We start from the raw sequence: 20,143 nt of genomic DNA on the forward strand, positions 1-20,143 counted from the left end.
TTTCTCTCGCTCTCTCTCTCTCTCTCTCTCTCTCTCTCTCTCTCTCTCTCTCTCTCTCTCCCCCCACCTCTCAAAAATAAATAAGCATTAAATTTTTTTAATTTGCCTTTTCTGATTGGAAACTTCTATAAATAAATATTTGATTGACCTAATAAAAGCTGGCATCAGCACTATCATGTACAAAATTTTCTTTTTCTTGTGCTCATCTGGTATTAACCGGGAAAGGTATGTGTTGTTTATTCTGAAATATGATGACTCTTAAAAGTTGCATTATTAAAACTTTCAGTTGGAATGTCTTCATTTTTTCCTTAGATTCTGAACACTCAAATAACAGATATCGGCAGGTATGTGTGTATTGCTGAGAACAGAGCTGGAAGTGCCAAAAAATATTTTAACCTCAATGTTCATGGTAAGAGCTCAGTTCCAATAACATTTCTTAGCGTATGCTTGAAAAAGCAGGAAAACGGTGTTTTGGATTATGTAGACTTATTTTGTATTTTTAACTTGAACAATGTGTGGAGTCTGCATTTATTCAATCTCCTATCTTTCCTCCCATCACAACTTGTAGGATTATAAAGTACAAATCTTCTAGGAAGCCTGTTTTTATATTATTTCAGTCCCTCAGGAGGAAGTAGTTACTTTGAAAGTGAAAAAAGAATACAACTTTGAAATCCCCCAAATTATATCTTTTTATGAGGTTAGACCCAAATATAGCTCTTCTGCTCATAAAAATTTACCCACTAATCCTGATCAGAACCAGTTTCTGTCCTCAAGCGTAGAATTCATGTTGAGTTTTATCCACTAGTACCATTAGGGGCACACCCTGGAGAGTGTGAGAAAAAGTCATTTTGGGAGTTAAATAATTCCCCCAAACCATCAGTACCTTGTTTGATCAAACTTGATATGTGCTAGACACTGCATAAATTCTAATATTTTGCTAAAAAGCTGTTGAGATACTATTTAGGCAAGTGTAGAAAAAAAAGCAGTTGGATGTCAACTGCAAATGATTAATTCTATTTTCATGACCCACATCTGTTGAAGGAATATTAAATTGGAAACGGTGAACTATCATTGTAAAAGATTTCCTTTGCATGTGAGATGCACATACAGAATTCTAGCTCATGTTGGAAATAGCTGAAATTTGACATTTCATGAAAAATTTCTTCCTCCGAAAGACTTTTATTTAGCATCATGGATATACTTTCTTGGTGTGATTTGTAGGGAATATTGACGTCCAGCCTTATTTGGTGTTTGTGTAACAGACATTTGAAACATTTTTATCTTTATATTCCCAGTACTAGCACAGTGAGTAACCCACAGTAGGTGCTTAATAAATACCTTCAAGTTTGTTTTTTTTTTAAATTAGTACATTTAAGCAAAACAGAAACAATGTGCTATGAATTCTCAGGAATAATTAAATATGATCATTGTGAAAGCATACATTCTAATTTATAAAATGCAGTAGAGTAAATGTTGAAAATAAAAATGTTGATTATTTTTTCTGATTCCCAAAGCAGAATTAACTTTTCTTCCTCCATGTGATCAAAAGCCCCAATTTTAGCAATTACACATATTGCCTTATGTTAGTTATCTTTATACATCTGTATCTCCACCCCCATCCTACAACTTTATTACAGATATTGTAGGCAAATAGTCATTTCTTCCAGATCTTTATCCCTCTGAACCTATCTATAGTTGTTGTAGTTGCTAAATAAATACTTGGTGTTTTTTTCATATCCGTTGCCTCTTCTTTTTTTTAAATCATTTTTTAATGTTTATTTACTTTTGAGACAGAGACAGAGTGCAAGCAGGGGAGGGGCAGAGAGAGGGAGACACAGAATCCTAAGCAGGCTCCAGGCTCCGAGCTGTCAGCACAGAGACTGATGCATGAACTATAAGATCATGACCTGACCCAAAGTTGGCCACTTAACCGATGGAGCCACCCAGGCGCCCCTCATTCTAGAGGTTTTAAAGTTAGCTAGTTTGCTGTATTATCACTCAGTAAATTCCACATCTGCCCATACCTGCACGTAGGTGGCTAACCATGGCTGGAGGGACTCTTGGAGTCAGGAATATCAGTGCCTATAAATTGATAGGTACCATCTTGCACTGGGCCCTCCATACCGCCTGGGGCTCCTCCTCTTGAGTCTGCTCCTTACTGACTCTCTCTCACTTTTCTCCCTCTCTTCAGATGACCCTTGGCTTGGTGGGCTCGGGCTGCCATAACAAAATGCCAGAAACTGTGTGACCTACACAAGAGAAATGTATTTTCTCACTGTCTAGATGCTGGAAAGTCCAAAATAAGGTTACATCATGGTTTGGTTTCTGGTAAAAGCTCTTGCTGGCTTGCTTTGGCCACTTAGTCCTCACAAGGCCTTTTCACTGAGCACACATGGCCAGAAAAGCAAGGAAACTCTCTGATGTCTCTTCTTAGAAGGACAACAATCCTTAGCATCAGGGCCCTACCCTTACAACCTCATTTAGCCTTAATTATAAGGGCACCATTTTTAAATACAGCCACAGTCAGGGTCAGGGCTTCAGTATATGAATTGGGGGTGGAAGGGCAAGGCGGGGTATGTAAACATTCAGTCTCCAAACAGCCCTCTCTCACATTCTCTCAGTAAATGCCTTCACCTCCTGTTTTATAGAGAAAAGAGAGAGTATATCCCAGAAACCACTTCAAATTCCTAACATCAAATTGAGCATCTAACTAACACCACCTGTTATTGCTTCTTCTTTCCCCGTTACCACAGAAGATGGAAGCATCCCTCTACCTTCCAAAGGTCGAAGACTAACTTGACTCTAGATCCCTGCTGACTTCCTCCTCCAAAATCTCTTATCTCCTCTCTTTCTCTTGAATATTGAAATTCTCCCTCTTCTGAGCTCCTTTCCAACAGCGCTTAAATTTACTTGTCTCTTCCTTTTCTAAACAACAAAATGTCCCCCTTGGACTTAAACATTCCCTTCAGCTACCTCCCTCGCTTTCTCCCCAATTTCAGAACAAGCCTCTCTCATAACTGTATATATTTAATGTCTCTATTTCCTTGCTCCCACGCACTCATGCCACCACTGTATTCCAAATTTCACCTTCACAGCACCAATGAAACTGCTCACTGAACTCATCAGATGACATCCTTATTATGTCCAAGAGGCACTTTCTAGGCTTTATCTTTCTTCTGTGCATTTGACATTCTCAGCCACTATCATTTTCAGAAATACTCTGCCCTTTGGCTTTTGTGACACCTATACCCCTTATTTATACCTTGCCTTTTGGCTGTCATCCCTGACTCCTTCTCCTCCTCCTCAAATTTTGTCCTCGAAACATCAAGTCCTAAAAATTCTACCTACAAAATGTCCAGGAACCCATTCACTTTTCTTGATCTCTCTGACACCATCCCAGGCGTAGCCACCATCATCTGTCACACATTTTACAGCACTGGTCTCCTCACTGGCCTTTCTGAATCCCCTCTAGCCTCGTAATTCTCTCCACTGTGGCCAGATTGATACCTTAAATTAATTTTTTATTAAACCACTCTTCAGCTTCCCATTCCTGAGGCTATATTTCAGCATTCTTAATGAATGGGCCCCAGAGACTTTATAAGATCTTATCTTTGCTTAGTCCTTTAATTCTGTGCATCTCCCCTAACTTTGTTCTTCAAACTCTGGTCATGCTAGTCTTCTAGGTGCTGTGTTCTTTTCTCCACTTGGGCCTTTGTGTATGCTATACCTTCTTTTTGGAAATACACCCATTTTCTGTCTTCCACTTATTCCTGTATTTCAGTATCTTCTTCAATGTCACTTCCTCCTCCTGCTCCCCAAATTAGGTTAGTTCCCTGTTGTTACCTAATCTTCTGATTGACACTCATCCCACTTGTAATTACTAGGGAGTATAGAACAGTGGCTAAGACTATGGGCTCTAGAGCCAGACAACAGTCTTTTAGGTCTGTTCCAGTGACTAGTTGTGAAGGCTTAGGCAAGATGCCAACTTTTCTGTCTCTACTTTCTCATCTCTAATATGAGGATAAGAACTGTATTTAACACATAAGGTTGTATGGGGATTCACTGGTATATGTGAAATGTATGTGTGATAGTATTTGTACAGTGTTTAGAACAGTGCCTGGCACGGCATACCCATTCAAAAAATGTTAGCTGTTATTTTTAGTTCAGTGTCTGTCTTTACTGTCAAACTATTAACTCTGTGTGGGCATTATCTATTACATTTTCACACGCATCAGCACTTAGCACAATGTCTGGAATATAGTAAATATTTAATAAATGTCTAATAAATGAATGAACAGATGGATATTAAAATTAATTAGTGGATGTGAATAAATAACCATGTGATAGTAAAAGAAATTTTGCCTTTTTATGTTTTGCTTTTGTTTTCAACATTGTTTTAAGACCTCTGTCTTAATGTAGTAGAGTGTTCTATTAATTGCATTCATGTCTATCATTATTGGCCTAAACAAGACCCATTTTTACTTTTTTATTAATCAATTCATTCATGTATTTATTTTTTTTTTTTAATTTATTTATTTTTGAGACAGAGACAGAGCATGAGCAGGGGAGGGAGGGAGACACAGAATCCGAAACAGGCTCTGAGCTGTCAGCACAGAGCCCAATGTGGGGCTCGAACCCACGAACCATGAAATCATGACCTGAGCCGAAGTCGGACGCCCAACTGACTGAGCCACCCAGGCACCCCGTATTCATTCATTTTTATGCTCATCTCTTGCTCATGTTTACCCTCTCCTTTCATAGAAAACTCCAAATGTGTATGGAGTTATACCATCTATATCTATGCGTGTTCTTATAAAAATCTCTTGTCCCATATGCATATGTTTTAATATGCATACATGGCATTGCATTATTAATCCTATTATTTTTTATTCCACTTTTTCTTTGCAATGCTTTTGCTTTTGGAACTCTTTTGTTTTGAACAATAAACCATAGCATTGTTTCTTTCTTAAACTTTCTGCTCATCTTGAAAGTCACTTATTTACATTGTTAAAATAACGTGTATAATTTGTTGATAGATACCCTAAAGTTAAAATTCTACTTTACTGTTGCTGTAAGCAGTAAGATAAAACTTTAAGTAAAAATGTAATATGAAATACAAGAATATTCAAATGTACTGAATAAAAAGTGTTATTAGGTCTTTCTTTGTACGTTAAAGAAACCATATTAGGAATTGCCTGCTACATCTTCTACATAAAATGCACAATAATTCTGTCTTTGAAAATCTTAGTAGTCTCTTTCAGTTGGGAAAAACAAAACTGATGGAAAGGAGTTTGATGAAGGTATTAGGGAATTCGAAGAAAGACAGCTAAATAACAGTATCACTAACTCCGTGTTTTAGCAGACTACAGGGATCAGGCCTATATTAACAAATTGGAATCTGTATCGCTGATAATAACAGATTTCACTCTTAATATGTTTACTCTTACAGTTCCTCCAAGTGTCATCGGTCCTAACCCTGAAAATCTCACTGTTGTGGTGAACAATTTCATCTCTTTGACCTGTGAGGTCTCTGGATTTCCGCCTCCTGATCTCAGCTGGCTCAAGAATGAACAGCCTATCAAGTTAAATACAAATGCTCTCATTGTGCCTGGTAAGGAACTTATTACTCTTAGAAGGTGGACAAACCCTTCTCTCTTTTCTCAATGCAAATGGCATCAACTTAGTCTCTTTCCAAACTTTTGTCTTGTTTCTTTTTTTTTTAACTTAAAAATTTTTTTTAACTTTATTTTTGACAGAGAAGGAGAGAGACTGCAAGCAGGGCAGGGGCAGAGAGAGAGGGGGACAGAGAATCCAAAGCAGGCTCCAAGCCCTATCCTGACAGCACAGAGCCCGATGTGGGGCTTGAAGTCATGAACTGTGAGATCATGACCTGAGCCGAAGTCAGATGCTTAACCAACTGAACCACTCAGGCACCACTATCTTGTTCCTTTTATTTGTTCACATTAAATGCCTCTCTTTACCCATTTGGGGCCATTAGGATAACATTGTACAGATTTATGATTTTAGGGGGAATGTACAGTAACAAGATCTACTTTCAAGAAATTATGACAGTTAGGAACAAACTGCTTAGTGACTCCTTGTGGGTGATAGAGTAGTAAATAGTAATTTCACTGGATAAAATCAGTGATTGTGTTTAATCTTAAAGCTCCTTGAGGATAGATAAATAGGCCAACAGACAATCACTTCTACACTGTGGGAGATTTAACATATCTTGACTATCGTATAATTTCTGTGTGCTCACTAGAACTTGTATCAAACAGTTCTATGTTTGGTTACTGGAGAGAAAAAGTTTCTGAATTTCTTCCTTCATAAGGAAGTAGAGTAAATACTGAGATCAAAGGGAAAGGAAGGATCAAAGAAACTTACAATTCAATTCTTTCCTTTCGAATAGGAAACATTTTGAAAAAGATATCTCACTGTTAGAAAAAGGATATATTTTTCTGTTTATCTTATTGATAGAAATAGTTATTAAAACAGCTGCTAGAGGCTCAGTAAGTTCTATGTCCAACTCTTGATTTTTGCTCAGGTCATGATCTCACAGGTCATGGGTTCGAGCTCCGCATCAGGCTCTGCACTGACCGTGTGGAGCCTACGTAAAATTCTCTCTCTGCCCCTCTGCATGCTCTTTCTCTCTCTAAAAAACAAATAAACATTTAAAACTAAGTAAATAAAATCAAACAACCTCTATGCCACTCTTCAGTTTGCATTGTATTTGCCCGCAGGTGGTCGAACTCTGCAAATTATTCGGGCCAAGGTATCTGATGGTGGTGAATACACTTGTATCGCTATCAACCAAGCTGGTGAAAGCAAGAAAAAAGTTTCCCTGACTGTCTATGGTTTGTCTTTCTCATAAAATTCTTTCATTTCTAAATTAGTATTAGAGATTTTCTATCTCAACATCTTAATGAAAAAAACTCTTCTGCTCTTGTTTCCCTCCCTCAGTGCCCCCAAGCATTAAAGATCATGGCAGTGAATCTCTTTCTGTAGTTAATGTAAGAGAGGGGACCTCAGTGTCACTGGAGTGTGAGTCGAACGCCGTCCCCCCTCCAGTCATCACCTGGTACAAGAATGGGCAGATGATAACAGAGTCCACTCGTTTGGAGATTTTAGCAGATGGACAAATGCTGCAGATCGAGGAAGCTGAGGTGCATCTTTTATTCTTATTCATGTGTCATGACTCCTTGGTGGGAATGAGGAAGAAGAAAGCATTGGTACTTGCATATTCCCTTTGCTGCAGTGAAAAATGATTTTTAGTTAAAAACAGCATCATCAATGCTATCGATCTTATTTTTTTTAATTAATTAATTTATTTATTAAAAGCGGGATTATAGAAGACAACTAGAATTGGGGCACTGAAGGGGCGCCTGGGTGGCTCAGTTGGTTATGTCCAACTCTTGATTTTAGCTCAGGTCATGATTTGTGGCCCATGGGATGGAGCCCTGCGTCGGACTCTGTGCTGATGGTGTAGACCCTGCTTGGGATTCTCTTTGTCTCCCTCTCTCTCTGCCCCTCCCCCTCTCACGGTGTCTCTCTCAAAATAAATAAATAAGACTAAAAAAACAAACCTGGGGCATTGGAGCATAAAGATGACTTATGATTTAATCTACACTCGAACAGTGTGATTGGTCATCTGTAACTTACTGGAGCACATACAATAGTATCTTTTTCTTTTAGGTATCTGACACAGGCCAGTATGTATGTAGAGCTATAAATGTAGCAGGACGGGATGATAAAAATTTCCACCTCAATGTATATGGTGAGCATCTGCCTCTAATAGAACACTTTTTCCCCCAGACGTGCAAATGCAAAAGTGTCCTGAATTAGCTTAACGAGGACACAAGATTTTCTTCTGTCTTTTCGTAGTGCCACCCAGTATCGAAGGGCCTGAAAATGAAGTGGTTGTTGAGACAATCAGCAATCCTGTGACCTTAACATGTGATGCCACTGGAATCCCGCCTCCCACCATAGCGTGGGTGAAGAACCACAAGCCCATTGGTAATATAGCTATGCATTTTTAATTTTTGTTTTCTTTTGCCCTTAATTCACTAGATGAATAGACTAGCACATTTTTAGTACTATGCTTGTGCGTACTTCAGAAAGCTTAATTACTAATAACTAATAATGATAACTAATAAATATGAATGTTATTCATTACATATTTTTCTTATTTTTCAAAGAAGTCTCCCATTTAAAATGAAAGTATAAAGTAAGAACATTTAAGAACTATCGTTGCCACATAAAATAAGATATATTATGTTGAATTGCAGAGATGTTAAAAATAAGAGCTTTTTGGGGTGCCTGGGTGGCTCAGTCGGTTGAGCGCCCGACTTCGGCTCAGGTCATGATCTCACGGTTCGTGGGTTCGAGCCCCACATCGGGCTCTGTGCTGACACCTAGCTCAAAGCCTGGAGCCTATTTCAGATTCTGTGTCTCCCTCTCTGTCTGACCTCCCCTGCTTATGCTGTCTCTCTCTCAGAAATAAATAAAACATTTAAAAAAATTTTTTTAAATAAGAGCTTTTTATGTTCTATTTTGCTTTGTTTTCACTTCTAGAAAATTCTGACTCACTTGAAGTACATATTTTGTCTGGAGGTAGCAAACTCCAAATCGCCCGGTCCCAACATTCAGATAGTGGGAACTATACGTGTACTGCATCAAATATGGAGGGAAAAGCACAGAAAAATTACATTCTTTCAATTCAAGGTATGTGGGGTATGGGTGATGCCTGTCTGGCTATGTCAGAGCCATGTGACTCTTGATCTCAGGATCCTGAGTTCAGCCACACGTTGGACATAGAGCTTACTTAAAAATTTTTAAAAAGGTATGTGGGGTACACTCTGATTTACCTTCAGTTTCTTTATTATATTCTATCTGTAAGACAAAATAAGACTGCATCTAAAGAAATCATTTATAATTGATTGAAAATTCCTTTTTCTGTATTTGGATTTTTTTTTCCTGGTTTTGTGGAGATATAAGCACTGTCTAAGCAGAGCTTAATGATGTGACTTACAAAATACCTTTAGATACACAAAAAATATTGTCAATATTCTGTCTTACATTTATCAGTAGACTTGTATTTTCATGAAAATAGTCATAACTGGAAAAAATAATAGAAATGTCATAATCTCTAAATTTTTCATGTTTACTAAAATGATTACTTTCCGACAATATATATTCTATTAAATTACTTCTTTATTTTAATCTGGTATAACTTATTTTGAGCTGAGCCTGTAGATCTGTTTTTATTTATACAGATAAGTAAGATTTAACACATGAAGAGATTGTACTGTATTATAACTACAAGTCAGGGATTGGGTAAATTTCAAGTAAGCATGGATCTTCTACTATTTTGGGGTGAGCATAGGAGCATTAATTCATTCAACACTTAATCGACTTAATTAACACCTACTTTGTTTCAGCATAATACTGACCACTGGATGGATGGAGAACTTGCATACTTTTGATTTTCAGTAAACCTCTGATTATTACACATGGCCTAAAGTTTAAATTGACATGGAAATCTGACTTGAAACTAAGTTGAATGCTAGCTTCTTCTAAGTTTATTACAGTTACTATGAAAAGAATTTCTCATAAATTATAAAAGTAATTGTGAATATTTATTATCTACTTTTTTGTGCTTTGCTAAAGCTAACTTCCAAAACATTTTTTTTAGTTTTGAGATATAATTGGCCTATGACACTGTATAAGTTTAAGTTGCACAGTATAATTATTTGATAAACGTATATATTGCAAAATAAGATTAAGATCCATCACCTAAAAGTTAAAACTAAGAAAATTTGATATAAATTTATGAGTATTGATGGTTTCTCTGATTAGGGATGCTTTGAGATTTCAGAAGCAAAAAGAGAAAAATAACTATTCAGAGATTGAGGGTCAGGAATTATGTTTAATTTTGTTTAATGCATTAATAACAGTAAGTGGTAATCATGGGTAATGTGGTATGTGACCAAACATTTCACCAGATTCTTTACATGTGTAATCATGTCAGGACTACAAATATGTGTATAGGGCCTAGTCCAGTGACTGTCCTATATTAGATACTCATAGGAGTCTCATTAAAACTCTTACTGATTTGATTAACTTAGTAACTCTAAATTCTGCAAATTTGGTACAATTATTATCATCTCCTGGATGGCTAAACTGAGATTTGGAGAGGTTATGCAGGGATGTGCTGTTAAATATTTAACAACTGACTCCATAGACAAAAAGATTCTGATTTATAGCCGATCATTTGCCAGCTGCTATGGTGTAATATTCCCACTCTGGCCCATTTCAAGCCCCCCAGTATGGCGTCACTGAACATGAAGTAGGGAAGATGTGTAAAACTGGCTCTTGCAAGCTGGTGTGAGCTACCTCCCACATACCACCATAATTATTTAGAAGAGGAATTCAGATGTGTTCCTGCTTGATACCATTGTCACTATTTTTATTACACATTATTTCTTTTTTTTTTTATTACACATTATTTCTGAGTCAAGTCATTAAAGTGAAAAGCAAAGCTGGCTAGAAAGAATATAGAAATAATTGGATCTTGAAACCTACAACAAGTCTATCCATTTTTCAGAATAAATAATATTTAAGTTGCATTATGAGGAGAGAAATAACCAACTTAAATACTCTTCTCAGACATTGATGCCAAGATTTTATAAAACACACTCCTGAACTGTTCTAACTCTGAACTATATTGAGGATTTAATCTAAAAGGGGTGCATTTGGCCAGGAAGGGTGCCCATGAGGTAGATTTGTCACTAGCTTATGTGACTAAATAATTGTATCCACTTACAAATATAACAGGATTATTGAACTGATTTTTTTTAACCATTCCTCACTTAAAAGTAATTTATGGGGGCCCCTGGGTAACTCAGTAGGTTAAGTATCCAACTCTTGATCTCAATTCAGGTCGTTAATTTAAAACCCATGTTGGGCTCTGTGCTGGATGTGAGGGTAACTTAAAAATTTTAAAAATTAAAAATAAGTATAAAAACAAAAGTAATTTATGAGGATAACAATAGTTGGATCTTTAACCACAACCTAGAAAAAAACATGAAATAAAAATGGTATTTTGTTCTATGATTCTGTTGTATTTGTTGGAATTTGTAATTTTGTGCCTTGTTAATGAGAATCTTAATCATTTTCCCAAAGTTCCTCCAAGTATTGCTGGTGCTGAAATTGCAAGTGAAGTCAGTGTTCTTCTAGGGGAAAATGTTGAGCTGACCTGCACGGCAAGTGGCATTCCCACCCCACTTATTCAGTGGCTTAGAGATGGAAAGCCCATAAACAGCAGTGAAACAGAAAGAATCCGGTATGTTTTAAAAGAATCTTTATATCATTAATTGTAAGATATTCTACAATGCTTCATTCTTCCAATTTCACATGAGTAATGCCAAATTCAGTACCTTGGGAATTTGGCAATCATTGTGTTCTGAAAGAGAATACAATTATTTATAATTGAAAATTTTAATACAAATTTTAATAAAAATAGAAAATTTTAGATAAAATTTTGAAGAGTTGGACACAGAAATTCTCCTTAGAGAATTGCTCACAAGTGTGTGTGAGTGTGTGTATGTGTGTGTGTTTCCCTTATCCATCAACGTCAATGAGTGCTTGGATCATCTTGTAAAAAAGACAATATCATCCTAACCTAGTTCATTCCTTATAGTGACTTGTCCAAATCCCATTTTCTGCTGGTACTTGTTACCCCTGCAACAAACTATCCAGAGATGAGATAATAACATGGTAAGGGCTTCCTACTCCCACTTCCTGTTCCTGCTACTTTCAAAAACAAAGGCCTTTAGATGAACAGTCCAGAATTCTAATCTCTACTAGATTACTTCATCACAAAGCCCTGTTGTATACACATATTTGAAGAATCTTATGCATAAATAAGCATTAATTAAATGTATTGTACACTTTATCATTTTAAGCCAATATTTTAGATTTAGGGTTTGGACTGTTTTCTAGTCAATGAGTTGAATGTACTTAACAGTTAGTAAATGCTATTTTCTTTAAAGTCATTTTATATTAAAATTTAGATATTTGTTCCCCTTAGAAGATTGAGTAAATTGCCAAATGATATTTTAGAGATTCATTTTGTTTTATTTCTTTGGTATGGACATCTCTCAATAGTTAACAAGTATTTAATTATTTTTATTAAATCACCTGATATCAACCATATTGCAAGTCAAGCACCAGATAGGTGGTGGGACCTAAAGATCTTATACAATAATATTTGTACCTAAGAGTTTATGATCAGTCACTCATCTCTTACAATAAGATCCCAAATGCACCTTGTTCTTATATCTAACTTACTGATTATTTGTTCACAGCTCCACAAATTAGTATAATTTTGTAAGTGGAACAATTTGCCTATCAAATAAAGTAATTTTTCAAGGTCAACTTACCACTTCCCTTTGCTTATGGCAGCTTGCTTTCTTGTTTATTCATATGATTAAACTCCTGAAATTTTAAAATTCATATTTTGAAAATGAAAAATACAGTAGACTCAGATAACATGGTAATTTTTAGGAATCCTATTTAATAACATGATAGGGTAGAAATGGAGTATTTACTTTTGACATTGGAAGATTCTAATAAAATCACTATTGTAGGAATAACTTTAGAAAGCCATTTAATCTCTTTCTAAAGCACAGAATGTTTTATTTTATAATTAATGGTGTGTGAAGGGAATGAACAATACAATAATCTTAATTTAGATATATTTGATAATCTAACAGTATATTTATTTACTATTATGTAATTCAAAGAAAAATTCTAGCAATTTGTAGAAAAATTTTTATAAAATATACCTATACAAAATAGTTGTCATAGTTTAAACATGCTATCCTATTCTCCTTCTCATTAAGAATATTACTACGTCATATAGTTAGTTTTTGAAATATTTTTTTAGTTTCTCATTGTAACATTCTTCAGATTTCATCTCAGAATTTTTTCTTATAATTTTTGTTTGGTCCTAGCCTTACATAGATAACTAAGGGAAAAGTATACTAACTTTGAGAAAAACATGTCTTTGGGATAGAGAAGTTCCCAATCCGATTTCATTCATTTCCAGTTTTTCTCATAAGGAGGGGGTAGATATAGGACATGAATTTTAGTTGGTTCTGTAGAATTTCAGTTAGTTGCCTGAAATGTCCATCAGTTTTACTAGCTCTGACTTTAACAGACCTCTGTATACTTAGTGAAAAAGATATGAAGCATTATGTAAGCTGAAGTTGCATTTTATGGTGGTATTTCTTTAAAGAACACAGTAACCCAGAGTGAGTTTTCAAGCTCTTAGCTCCACATGAATCATCTCAGTGCCTTTATTATGGCGTTTTCTGTAGGGTGACTGCAGATGGCAGCACATTAAACATTGACCGAGCTCTCCCATCCGATGTGGGGAAATATACATGCGTCGCCACTAATCCTGCTGGAGAAGAAGACCGAATTTTTAACTTGAATGTCTACGGTAAATGTGAAATTTCACTCCCTTTCGACTATCCCACCTTAGGAATCTATCCGTAGAAATGAAGATCCAGCAATAGGTGTCTGGAGCGTTTAGTTTTAAAAGCTGTCACTGCTGTTTCCTTTTGGGACAAGAAGCACCAGTATGGACAACTGTAGTTGAAATTATTTGAACTAGTAATACACACCCCACCCATTCTCGCTCTCTCTCTCTCTCATTTTCTGTGGGACATAGTTCCACCTGCAATTAGGGGTAACAAAGAAGAAGCAGAGAAACTAATGGCTTTGGTGGACACTTCAATAAACATTGAATGTAGAGCCACAGGGACACCTCCACCACAGATCAACTGGCTAAAGAATGGACTTCCTCTGCCGCTCTCCTCCCATATCCGGTTGCTCTCAGGAGGGCAGGTTATCAGGTCAGCTTTGATTATGTGATTTGCTAGACAGATAAAGTCACTGTGACTGTAGGCGCTAACCTCATCTAAATGGAGTTTACAAAGTGCTTTCTCCTAAGTTTTCACTGTTGTTTATTTTTCTCTTTCACTGTCTTTTTAAAAGAGAGGATAACAACCATAAAATTGAAATGGTTTTTTATTCTTACTTAAATGCTCATGTTTTAGTAAACTTGTATCAAACAGGTCTTGCATAGACCGATGTATCTTTCGCATATGTATTTCCAAGACCTACTATTTTAGATAAAACTTTTTATCACAAAATAATAGGAAGATGCCCACTATAATCATGTGATTTTCATGTTAGCATTATTCTTTATTACTGCATATTTGAAAAATATTCACTCTTTAATTATGTTATATTTTTAATGATGTACCGTCAGTGCCCAATCAACTTTGTGGACCAGATTGCATTTGAGGCATCTATATTTTGTGGCAGATAGTTATGACCTTCTTGACTAAAATTTCCCAACATAACTCATACTCTGTGTATATGTCAGAAATATTTTCCTCCTATATGTTGAACGGGATTAAATTATGAAATATTGGGTCAAATTGTTTTTCAGGATTGTGCGAGCTCAGGTGTCTGATGTCGCCATGTACACTTGTATGGCCTCCAACAGAGCTGGCGTGGATAGTAAGCATTATAATCTTCAAGTTTTAGGTATGTCACAGAGGTGCCCCTAGTACTTTACTGCGTGTCCAATATTAAGCAACAGGCTAATGTTTAGATACTGACATTTTACCAAGACCTGGTAAAATAAGATTTTGCTAACTAGGAAAGAATATGTTTTCTCCCGAAGGGTCCATATATATTGGAACATGCTATCTGCGTGTCAAAATACTATTCTAACCTGGAATTTTGCATTAAGTCAAATCTAAATTTTTTAAAAAAACATTTCGATTGGAACACAAGGGCAAAGTCTTTTCATACAAAGGGAAAGTTCAGAATGTTTTCTAATAATACCAGTGGCACATTTGGAGTATTTAAAATATGAATGAATATGTGCATATGTGTGTTTTTGTTTGTGTAGATGGAGAGAGAACTTAAAGCATACCATTTCTGAAATGTTAAGGTTTACTGATCCAAATCTCTAAATCCCCAAGAACATCTCAGAATAGTTAAGTAACTATTTACTACAGCCTCCAAAAGAATTTTGATGGATTATATAAAACTTACTCTAGAAATTGGTATTGTTTTACTTATTCCATATGCAGCAGTTGAAAGTATACTTTTGAAATTATAATATGCATCATAACAAATTAAAAAGACAAACCTAAAAAGTTCAAAAATGGCCACAACTTAAAACAGTTTAATTTTGTGTGTTCTGCAAGAAAACAGTCCTGAGGTTTCGTTGCTAATATTTTGGAAGATTACTATTGAACCTTTCCAAAGCCTGTTTTTATCATAAAGTTAGTAATTATTTATATGCTATTCTAAATTCTATATTTTAATAGGTCATAGAAATACTATAGAACTAACTGAACCCTTAAATTTCTTTTATCTAAATTGGTCTCAAATTATAATAGATGTGTAAATTTTACCTGTTGTTTTCTATATAGTGCCACCAAGTCTGGACAATGCGATGGGAACAGAGGAGATCACAATTGTCAAGGGTAGTTCTGCCTCCATGACTTGCATTACAGATGGAACTCCAACTCCCAGGATGTCTTGGCTGAAAGATGGCCAGCCTCTGGGTCTTAATACCCGTCTGGCAGTAAACACTCAAGGAATGGTTCTACAGCTTGTCAAGGCAGAGACAGAAGATTCGGGAAGGTACATCTGCATTGCCTCAAATGAAGCTGGAGAAGTCAGCAAACACTTTAACCTGAAAGTCCTGGGTAGGTAAACATTCAATGATTGGAAAACAAGTGACAATAAAGGTTTAGTAAATAAGTTCTTAGAATGTAATTATAAAATAATTCTTAGAATAACTTGCTATGGGGACAAAATTTATAAAAACTTCATTGTATTTCGTATTTCTGTTTTGTAATTTACCTAGGTTTACTCTTTTTAAAAATGTTTTAATGTTTAGTTACTTTTAAGAGAGAGAGAAACAGTGTGAGTGGGGGAGGGGCAGAGAGAGATGGGGAGGCACAGAATCCGAAGCAGGTTCCAGGCTCTGAGCTGTCAGCTTAGAGCCCGCCGTGGGGCTCAAACTCCTGTGAGATCATGACCTGAGCTGTTGGACGCTTAACTGCCTGAGCCACCCAGGCACTTCTACCTAGGCGCCCTTACTGAAGAATGTTAAATTATTTTGTTTCCCCTCTGTTTAAAAGATGAAAACTCCTACCTGTAAACCATTATTCATTAACAAAGTCATACAACCAATTGTTAAGTCTATTTTTAAGTTTTTTTCAAGAATGAAAACCTCTTGATAAATTGCAATTTGATGGAAAAGCATAATATGTATAGTATGTTCTTTCACACAGTCTTTCCAAATGATCGAATTATAGATTATAGTTATTATCATAGTCATTTCATAGCATACCTCCATTTACCCTTGTGTGTGTTAAAACAAATATTAGAAATGAGTATTACATCATTCTACACACAAACAATTACTATAAAGAGAAAAGACCTCTTTTACATGAAATCAAAGATTTTGACTTTGGAAGAGAAGTGAAGATGAATGAGATGAACTATTTAATAATTTTTTATTTTGGAGTTTTGTTTCTCCACTACAATGTACATAAAACCTCAGACTCCTCACCAAACAAAATGTACGTCACAAGGAACAATAAGAATAATTTTGGCAAGAGGCTCGCCTATGTTTACAGGATGCCCTGTAATCTTTCTCATAGTACCTATACCAACTTAATCATTTGGGTAACGTTAAAAGTCTGCTTCACCCTTAGTTAAGCTCTGTGATGGACAGTACCCATCTTTCTTATTGCTGTATTCCCAGGATGTAGCATGGCGCTTGACACATGAGATTTATTCATTGGGTTGAATTGAATGGAATTACATACTGCTAGCTGCATTAAAGGAGGTTTTAACTGTAGAGGGAGGCAGAACACTAAAGAGGAGACCACAGTGTAGATGAGTGTTCCATAGAACAAAGGATGGTAGAGGAGGTGCTACTCCAGGGTGTTTAGAGATAAGAAACACAAAGTGTGCATCTGTCAGGAGGAGTAGAATAACAAATTGCAGTATACCAATTCACAGAGTATCAGGAATAACAAGAGACGGCATAAATGTGATCTTGTACACTGACTATACATTATGTGCCAGGCATGTTTCTAGTCATCATACAACAACTAATTGCTGAACACGTACCATGTATGTGACACATGGCTCGGTCCAACATGTGGCGGTGGGGAAAGAGAGGAAGCATGCTCCTCCCTAGGAATTCAAGAACCCAGCAGCAGAGTCACAGCCCAGAGCATTTCTCAATGTAGAAAACCAAGGAAGAAAATAACAATGATATCGTTAGAATGGTGTACAGAGAACAACCTTCCTAGCTGCAGGGTTTATAAGAATAATATTTTCTTAAAACAGATTGAAAACTAGCTCAGCAGAAAGATGAAAAGTTGCGGCATTTCAACATCTGTTGAAAGCTAATTCCATTAAGAACCTGAAAAACTCTTTACTTGGATCAGCACTACACTCCAACTCTGAAAGGCACCATCCTAACCTGGGGAGCTGCTATTCTTAGCTTAATGCTCTCCACATGGGGGGAGGTGGCATGATGTATTAGTGGTTCTGAAAAGTCGAGTGTAACAAGCATGTTGAAAACAAGGGAACACGCTCATACAAAGTAAAGCTGAGGAGTTTCGACAGGGTCCAGGCTGTGAAGGGATTTGTTGACCACATTGAGAATTTAGTTTTTATCCTAGAACAATGGGAAACCATTAAAAGTTCTAGTAAGTGGAATGCCATGAGTAGAGTTGCAGTTTGATAAGACCACTCTGAGTGCAGAGTGGAGAGGTACTTGGACGAGGACAAGAGTAGCTTCTGAGAGACTCGTGTATTGTTAGGAGTTGTGTTTGGCTGTGAATAGCAGAGGCTAAGTATGGCAGCTTGAACCACGTAACTTTTGTTTTTCTTGCTGAGTGAGGTGTCTGGAGGTAGGCAGTAGTTGCGTTGGCTAACCAGTTCAGATATTTACAGTTCTCTTGACCTTTACATCATGGTTGGTCAGTGATCATGCATTGTCTGCTCACCCCCAGCGTCAGTAGATGCAACAACAGAGCAGGAAAAATAGGCAGGGTGAGGAGTGGCTCCTCTAGAGATTTTCTTAGAAGTCCCACAAAACCACTTCGACATATTACTCATTACTCAGAATTGTCACATACCGCTGCATCTACTATCTACTACAGAGGCTAGGAAATGTAGTTTTTAGCACACTGACAGCCCCAACAAAATTGGGATCTGATGTGAAAGAAACAAATAGATAATATTGGGTGGGCTCCTAGATCCAGGAAAGAGGTGATGTTAGTCCTAGTATTGTAACTCAGGTTAGTAACGGAGTTGAGAGGGAAAGTGAATTTAGAAATGATTGCAGGCAGAAGTAGTAGGATTTACTTGAGGATTCGGACATAGGAGAGTGATGAAGAAGAAGATATCAAGGATGACTCCTGGTTTCTGGCTTCTGTGACTGAATGATTGATAGATCCATCACATAAATGCATTAAATGCTGGAAAAGGACCAGGTTTTGAGGAATAAGATAACAGATTCATTCTGAATACATGTTGAAATTGAAGTAGTGTCCAAACATTTCACCAGAGGCCTTTATCTGATCATTAGATTTATGGGTCTCAAGCTCAAAATCGAGATCTAAGCTAAAAGCATAAGTTCTGGAGTCATCAAAATATGTATACCTCCTATTTTGTCCAAAGTATAAGACATATGAACAAGTTCCAGAATAAAATTGTTCACAATCACTTAACATCTGTAAGATCTGATGACTGGGGTTTGAATCAAGTGGGAGCATAGTGTTTCCATTATGCTGTTGTTGTTTTAAATCTAGTGACTAAACGCTTTTCAGGCTAAAGGCTATGCCTGATTCATCTTTGTATCCACAGTGACAGGCACGTGGTAAATAACCAATAAGTGAAAGGAATAAAGAATTAACTGTAGTCAAATGGAAAATCAGATAAGTGCTTTTGGATACAAACAATATGCTTTGGAAGTTAAAAGGGATACAAATGTTATTGTTGGTGTTGAGAGAATCAAGAAAGGATGTACGGTTCTTACAAATAAATCTAATGACCTTAATGTGACCTTGATAGTACTTGAACATGCTCAGTTAGGGGATGGGGTTATTGGAGGATGTTTCAGTAGAAAGAATAACATTAGTAAAGTCACAGAGCAAGAAAAGACAGGACTTGCTGAGGGAAATAAGAGTCTAATTTGAAGCCCAGGTTACCTGTAAATATATTAAAAGTACATGATGTTCTAAAGATAAATAAAGGCCTTATTGCTGAAGCTTTGGAAGCCATGAGAAGGAGTTATTAATTCAGTAAGCAACATGGAGACACTGAAATATTTTAAGCAAGAAATCTTGGATCATTCTAAAATGCACTTAAGAAAATGGATTTTGACAGCAATACATAAGATGGAGGAAAGCAAAAAAAGAGTGAGTCAGTGGTTAAGAAACTGACTTCTTAATTACAATCTGAAAAGGAGTATAGGTTCAATATATTATCTTTCTACAGAAAGGAAAATGAGGACCATAGGTGGATTTTTTTTTCTTTTTTTAGTAAGCAGGTTTTAATAATAATACTGGGGTGGTGGGTAATGAGGAGGGCATTTGTACTGAGCACTGGATATTGCATGTCAGTGATGAATCACTGGATTCTACTCCTGAAAACAATATTACCCTATATGTTAACTAACTAGAATTTAGCAAAAGTTTGGAGAAAAAAATACCAAGAGCTGTAGTAGACATTGTAGTAGTAATAACCTTTTAAAAACCTTTAATTACAAAATAAAACCTATTCAGAAACACAAGAGAACTGTGTAGTTTATAGATTATCTCATCTAATGCTCACCATGATCCTATTAGTTAAATAATAGTGCTGTCCCTATTTTAGAGGTTTGCCCAAATGTACTAACCTAATAATTGTTGGAGCCAGGATTCCAAACTGAGGCTCTTTGATTCCAGATGTTCTGCTGTGAGCCTCTGTTCTAAACTCTGTGCCTGATTAAAAAAAAAAAAAAAAAAAAAAAGACTAATCT

At 36.3% G+C, this 20,143-nt stretch overlaps 1 protein-coding gene across 1 annotated transcript in view; it reads left to right on the forward strand.

The window, feature by feature from the left end:
- Positions 1 to 20,143, forward strand: part of HMCN1 (hemicentin 1) — a 442,670-nt gene that overhangs the window by 339,108 nt on the left and 83,419 nt on the right. Inside the window, exons 57-68 of the mRNA XM_077763274.1 lie at positions 313 to 409; positions 5,450 to 5,611; positions 6,744 to 6,857; positions 6,964 to 7,166; positions 7,696 to 7,777; positions 7,885 to 8,016; positions 8,575 to 8,724; positions 11,185 to 11,344; positions 13,383 to 13,507; positions 13,739 to 13,922; positions 14,525 to 14,622; positions 15,522 to 15,800. Coding sequence (XP_077619400.1) covers positions 313 to 409; positions 5,450 to 5,611; positions 6,744 to 6,857; positions 6,964 to 7,166; positions 7,696 to 7,777; positions 7,885 to 8,016; positions 8,575 to 8,724; positions 11,185 to 11,344; positions 13,383 to 13,507; positions 13,739 to 13,922; positions 14,525 to 14,622; positions 15,522 to 15,800 — 1,786 coding nt within the window. The remainder of the gene's footprint in view (positions 1 to 312; positions 410 to 5,449; positions 5,612 to 6,743; positions 6,858 to 6,963; positions 7,167 to 7,695; positions 7,778 to 7,884; positions 8,017 to 8,574; positions 8,725 to 11,184; positions 11,345 to 13,382; positions 13,508 to 13,738; positions 13,923 to 14,524; positions 14,623 to 15,521; positions 15,801 to 20,143) is intronic.

The sequence above is a fragment of the Crocuta crocuta genome, unplaced genomic scaffold (assembly GCF_008692635.1).
Source record: "Crocuta crocuta isolate KB4526 unplaced genomic scaffold, BGI_CrCroc_1.0 scaffold3, whole genome shotgun sequence".
Lineage (NCBI taxonomy): Eukaryota > Metazoa > Chordata > Mammalia > Carnivora > Hyaenidae > Crocuta > Crocuta crocuta.